Source organism: Mandrillus leucophaeus, unplaced genomic scaffold, assembly GCF_000951045.1.
Source record: "Mandrillus leucophaeus isolate KB7577 unplaced genomic scaffold, Mleu.le_1.0 Scaffold286, whole genome shotgun sequence".
Lineage (NCBI taxonomy): Eukaryota > Metazoa > Chordata > Mammalia > Primates > Cercopithecidae > Mandrillus > Mandrillus leucophaeus.
The window spans coordinates 116,447-123,170 of NW_012102987.1; the positions used below are offsets into that span (position 1 = coordinate 116,447).

The 6,724-nt window shown below is 52.2% G+C and overlaps 1 protein-coding gene across 1 annotated transcript in view; it reads left to right on the plus strand.

Moving 5' to 3' along the window:
• CIDEA (cell death-inducing DFFA-like effector a) overlaps window positions 1-6,724 on the plus strand; it is a 49,085-nt gene that overhangs the window by 32,061 nt on the left and 10,300 nt on the right. Inside the window, exon 5 of the mRNA XM_011985547.1 lies at window positions 6,478-6,650. Within this exon, the coding sequence (XP_011840937.1) occupies window positions 6,478-6,650 (173 nt within the window). The remainder of the gene's footprint in view (window positions 1-6,477; window positions 6,651-6,724) is intronic.

Sequence of the window (6,724 nt, forward strand, 5' to 3'; positions counted from 1 at the left end):
TTCAGACACCCATCTGCTGTGATTTCAAAACATTTCCTATATAAGGAGCTCCTGACAGCCCTGCCCCCTCGGGCCAGCAGGAGAGGTGAGGAGGGCTGCAGCCAGGCGTGTGGCTGGCCTGGCCGAGGGGCGCTCACTCCTGCCTCTCACTGACTCTAGGCTTGCGTCACTTCCCAAGGATTCCACCAGCTTGGGCAGTGACTGCCTGGCTTCCAAAAAAGGAATTTTCACTCCAGTGCCTGATCCTGTTGACTCAGGCACTGCCCTCACTCGCTGGGAGGCCCTAGGCCTGCGTCCAGATGGTGGGGCCCAACCTGTTTGAAGGGAGGAACTGAGGAAGGCACAGGCCTGGCCTTCTCCCCATAGGAAGGGGGAGGAAATTCAGAAGGACCCCTTGGCATTTGGGAACTTCTGAAGGAGCTGCGGCCCACCTCCTCCCTGTCTCCTGTGCCCATGATTCACGGGGTGGCCTGGGACGGAGCAGCCTCTTTGCAGAACCCTCAGGGAGGCTCCAGGCCTCAGGGAGGAGGCAGCAAAGGCTGGTTTTGCTGTTGTCAAAGGCTTCTGGGGGCCCTTGGCCAGGAAACTGCGGAACTGAAACCCACTCCCTCAGGGGAAGGGTCCCAGCAGGCGTGGCCCTCTCTCGTCTCTGGTTCGGATTAGGTGACGGGCACACTCCAAATGTGACACTTTCTTGTTCTCATTTTAGTTTCTCTATCATCTGCGTTTAGCCTGCTAGCTCACACCAGGATGTGCCCCATGCGGGTGGGGGTGGGTGGGGGGAGCCACGGTGCTCCAGCGGGCGCTGGGGCCTGGACTCTGTGGGGCCTGGACACCACCACTACCTAAGTCTTCAGCTGAATTCCCCAGGGTGGAGTGTGTGTCCTGTTCAGGGGCTGAGTGTTCGTCTGTGTGTCTTGGATGGGGCCAAGCTGAAGAGCTCGAATTGGAAATTATTCACTTCTAGAATCACATTTCAGAAAAAAACAAATGGTTCCCATGAGCCCAGGTTCCCCACTCCTGCAGTCACTGCATGGGCCTGGACGTCACTCCTGTGTTCCCTGTTTCAGGCGCACAAACACAGGTGGCTGCCATGAGCAACCCCCACACACGCGTCCTGGTGTGTTTCCGCCACACCATTCCCAGGCTGGATTCACGGAGTGCTTTCTGCCAGGAGCAGGGAACAGGGTGCAGGCCTGGGATGAACTGAGGACATCAGAATGAAATGCTCTAAGAGCCATGACCTCATGGCCAGAGACAGACTCTGGCTAAAATCACCCACAGTGACCTGACTTCGCAGCCCAAGCCGCTGTCTTCATCCATAAAATCAGGATCCAATCAACTTGGCCCAGGAACTCCATTCCCAGACAGATTTTCTTGGCCCAGATTTTAAAAATGTAAACACGGCCTCTCTTCCAGCCAGCACTTTTCAGCCGGCCGACCACAGCTTGCCCTTCTCCTGCACCACAAGGAAGGTGCTGCCACCTGCCAGGCCAGGAACCCAGCCCAAAGCCATGGCGTAGGCCTCTTAAGGACCAGGATTCCAAAACTGGGGTCCATTTCCCCAAAGGAAGTTCTCCTTTCTCCTCATGTGATGAGGTGGGGGCTGCTCATCAAGACACACATGGGGGTCGACCTCCACCTGGGATGGCACTGTCCCCATGCAGGGTTTCCTGGCTCCCACTCTCTCCTGTGTTATAAATAAACGGTAGGGAAAGAAAAACGGTGGCAGCACCTTTCCCTACCACCACCTCCACGGGGACGGCTGTTCCTTGCTACAATTACCAGCTCCCTCCAGCAGCGGAGGCCACGGGGCAACCCACCCGCGCTTCAGATCTGACAGCCCGACCCAGTGGACCAGGAGGACAGATCTTTTATGGTATTGTGGCAAAATCAACATAACTTTTTTTTTTTTTGGAGATGGAGTTTCGCTCTTGTTGCCCAGCCTGGAGAGCAATGGTGTGATATTGGCTGACTGCAACCTCTGCCTCTTGGGTTCAAGCGATTCCCCTGCCTCAGCCTCCTGAATAGCTGGGATTACAGGTACCCGTCACCAAACCCAGCTAATTTTTGTGTTTTTGGGGTTTCACCATGTTGGCCAGGCTGGTCTCGAACTCCTGACCTCAGGTGATCCACCCGCCTTAGCCTCCCAAAGTCCTGGGATTACAGGCATGAGCCACCATGCCTGGCCAACATAACATTTTTTTAAATGTAGCTTCCACCTCAGCCTCCCAAGGAGTTGACACTACGGGCGCACACCACCACACCCAGCTCATCATTTTTTTTTTTTAAGATTTTTTTTTTTTTCAGCAACAGGATCTTACTATGTTGCCCAGGCTGCTCTCCAACTCCTGGACACAAGTAATCCTCCCACCTCAACCTCCCAAAGGACTGGGATTATGGGCATGAGCTATTGCTTTAAAAATCTGATGGTCAGCACAGTGCCTTTTATTCTGAGCCTCCATTCCACTGAGTGGTCTCCTCTGCTTCATGCCCCAGGGGCTCATGTGCCAAGGCGCTGGGGGACACACCCCAACTATGGGGAGTTGTGTTCCACCCAGGCCTCCCCTGAGATGCCCACTGGCTGTGACCGTTGGAAGCCAGTCTGTGAAGGTCACTGCAGCAACTCCCGCAGCCCACCCGTGAGACATCTTCAGGCCACCACTGCTGGGAGCCGGGTTCTCCCTGCCACTCCAAGCCCAGGCCAGGCACCAGGACCCCTGTGATATTTTGATATAATAAAAAATACATATTTGGCCTCTGCCCCCATTCCTGACATAGACGTCCTAAAATCTGTCATCTCCTGAGTGATAGGAATGGCTGACACAGAGCTCCTAAATCCTTTGGAATTTCCTGGGTTATGGGGGCATCTTTTTTTTTTTTCAAGACAGCATCTCGCTGTGTCACCCAGGCTGGAGTGTAGTGCTGTGATCACAGCTCACTGCAGCTTCCTGGGCTCAAGTGATTCACCCACCTCAGCCTCCTGGGTAGCTGGGACTACAGCTGCAGGCCACCACGCCCGGCTAATCATTTTTATTTTTTGTAGAGATGAAGTCTCCTTATGTTGTCCAGGCTGATCTCAAATTCCTGGGCTCAAGCGATCCACCTGCCTTGGCCTCCCGAAGGGCTGGGATGACAGGCATGAGCCCCTGCATCCGGCCAGGAGCATCTTTTGAGGAGACTCTTGGTGGGCTCCTGCATGACCTCAGGATGGGGGCTGGTTGCCAGGGAAACCAGCCCTGTGATTAGTGAGTCAGGACTTTCAGCTGCATCCCCCAACCTCGAGGGAAGGGAGAGGAGCTGAAGGTTGAGTCGATCACCAGTGGCCAGTGAGGTAATTAATTATGCCTATGTAATGAAGCCTCCAGAAAAATCCCCAAGCTACAGGGCTCGGGGAGCTTCCAGAGACAGAACACGTAGAGGCTCTGAGATGGTGGTGAGAAGCTCCACGCCCTGCTCCACATGCCTTCCCCATGAGTGTCTTCATCTGTGTCCTTTGTAATATCCTTCATAACACAACGGTAAACATATATGAAGTGTTTCCCTGAGTTCTGTGAGCTACCCTAGCAAATTAACCACCCTTAAGCCAGGGATCAGGGGAACTGAGATTTGTCACAGCTTGGGGCTTGCAATGGGCATGAAAAGCGAAGGCAGCCTTGAGGTCTGAGCCCTCAGCCTGTGGTGTTCGATGCCATCTCCAAGAGGACAGCGTCAGAGTGGAATTGAATGAGAGGACGCCCTGCTGGTGTCTGCTGAAGAACGGGTTGCCTGTGGGGAGAAATCCCACGTTTCGGTGACCTGAGGTGAAATATTCTGTATGGAGAGTTAGAGTGGAGAGAAAAAGCAGTGTTTTTTCCACAGCCCCCCATGCACCCAGCCATTGTGACGTTACTGCTTGTGATGGTAACTTGATGTGTCCGCTTGGCCAGGCCACGGCACCCAGTTGCTGGTGAAACCCCAATCCCGATGCTGCTGTGAAAGGTGTGTTTGAAGATGAGACTAACATTTAAAGCCGTGGACTTTACCTAGAGCAGACGACCTCCAGGTTGCCCATTAGGGAGTGGCCTTATCCAGTGGACTGAAGGCCTTAAAAGAAAAGACCAGTATCCCCTCAGAGAAAGAATTCTGCTGCAGACTGCCCTGCGGGTGGCACTGCGACATCAGCTCTTCCGGGGCTCCAGCCTGCAGCCGCCCTGCAGATTTCAGACTTCCCAGCCCCCACAGTCACACATCTGTACACACGGCTCACGGGAAAGACATGTGGGAAGACAACCAAGGCAGGATCACTTTCCAGCCATACACCAACACCTGCCTGAGTGGTATGTGCTTAGACCTCAGACTTACAAAGGCTGTCTTCATCTGTGTGACTCACACCTGTAATCTCAGTACTTTGGGAGGCTGAGGCAGGAGGATCACCTGAGCCCAGGAGGTCGAGGCTGCAGTGAGTTATGACCACACCGTGGTACTCCAGCCTGGGTGACAGAGTGAGACTCTATCTCTTTTTTTAAAAAACAAAAAAGGAAACCATGCAAACTGCGGAGTCCTAATTAGGAAAAAGGAGCCAGGCTGGCGGGACCACCTGAAAGCAGAGATAAAGCAGATGAGCGATGGGTCTGCCTTCCTCCATGGTCCAGGACGGATAAACAAAGAGAGGAAGCTGCACGCTGTGGGTCTGTTTTTCTTTACGGCCCAGGACATGTGGCCCTCCCGAACAGAAAACGCACAGAGCTCACAAACTTCCTGCTTAACAACAAACACCTCAATTTATCAAACACCTAGGCGGATAGAAAAACGGAAGTTAGTTATCAATCAGCCCAAGTTCCATTCTATAAACTCCCCAGCCGGCCTTGGTCTCCCGGCAGGCAGCTCCTCTTCAGCTGATTCCGCCCACTGCAACCTTGCAACACATTTTCCTACTTTCTCTAATAAATCTTCTTTTCTTTACCTACAACTGTCTCGGTAAATTATTTTACCACCACACCACTGGCCCAGTGAGTCACTGCTCACCCGCCACACAAACAAAATAAAAACCTAAAAGGTTCGACTCACTCCTATACCTAACAGAAGAATTAGGAGTCATGCTCTGACTCAGGATTTACTCCAAATGATATTTTACTTTAGGAAAAAATCATCTCTCCTCAAAGGATAAAATGCGCCAGGGTTGGGAGCTGAGTCTCAGGTGTTATGAATGTGCACAGATACCCTCCTCCTCCAGACCCCCGTGCTGTTCACCATCCTTGGCTGGAACATTTAGACATGGCAGCCGCTGCAACAGGAGCTCATTCAACTTTGTGCAGTTTTGTCTGTGTTAGGGTGTATTTTATTTTTTTTAGGCAAAGTCTTGCTTTGCTGCCCAGGTTGGAGTGCAGTGGCATGATCACAACTCACTGTAGTCTTGAGAAGAGATTCTCCCACCTCAGCCTCCCAAGTAGCTGGGACTACAGGTCCACCAGGCCCAGCTAATTCTGGGGGGGGTTTAGCCAAATATCTGGGTCTCTAAAACTTCTACCCACAGGTTATAATTCTATCCTCTTGCGTTACTTTTTAAAAAAATCCCTCCTGTCCAGCTTCCCTACCGCAGGGCAGTGCCTTTTGTGCTTGATCCAGCATCTCCCCAAAAGGGCCCCACCCCACTTCCTCCACAAGCCAACATGTAGAGACCTCTCAAGTCCACAAACGGGGCTCTCCAATGCTCTGCCCTGAACCCACCCCAATCCTGCCCATTTTTTCCTGAAAAGAGTGAATGAAAATATTTACTATAAATCAGATACTACCACACCCTTTTGTTTTTTTTCTTTAAGAAACAAGCACAGTTGTTAAGATCTGTTTCAAACGAAGTTGGGTGATGGATACATGAGCGATCATTATTCTAGTCTCTGATTTGGGTATGTTTTTAACGTTCTAGAATGAAAGGGGTTTTTATTGATTGATTGAATTTTTTTTTTTTTTCCTGAGACAGAGTCTCGCTCTATCCCCCAGGCTGGAGTGCAGTGGTATGGAGTGCAGTGGTGCAATCTCAGCTTGCTGCAACCTCTGCCTCCTGGGTTCAATCTCAGTCTCCCAAGTAGCTGGGATTACAGGCACCTGCCACCAGGGCTGGTTAATTTTTGTATTTTTAGTAGAGATGGAATTTCACCATGTTGGCCAGGCTGATCTCAAACTCCTGACTTCAGGTGATCCGCCCGCCTCGGCCTCCCAAAGTGCTGGGATTACAGGCACGAGCCACCACACCCGGTCTATTGATTGATTTTTTAAAATGCTTCCTCCCTCCCAGGGAACTGTGAATGGAGCCTTTCTTTAAAATATATATTTTATATATATATATAAATATATATATGTATACATTTCAGATACAGGGATCTCATTATGATGCCCAGGCTGGTTTTGAACTCCTGGCCTCAAGTAATCCTCCTACCTCGGCCTCCCAAAGCGCTGGATGACAGGCACGATCCCGGTCAAGCCTTCCTTTAACCACAGCTCTGGAGACTGCGCTGCCGCTTGGGCGACCGGGGCTGCCAGGGTTTCCGGAGGGAACGGCCTCCTGACTGCGCTGGGCTTCCTCCAGGTGAGCTCAAGACACGCAGGGCTTCCCTACGGCAAGCCGTCCAGGCTTTCTTCGGATGCAGGTGGCCGCAGAGCGCTCACGCAGGGTCAGTGCTGGCAGCCGGGGGAGCAGCACCGGCTCGGCCCGAATGAGCAGCGTCACACGGTGCACTGAGCTCCC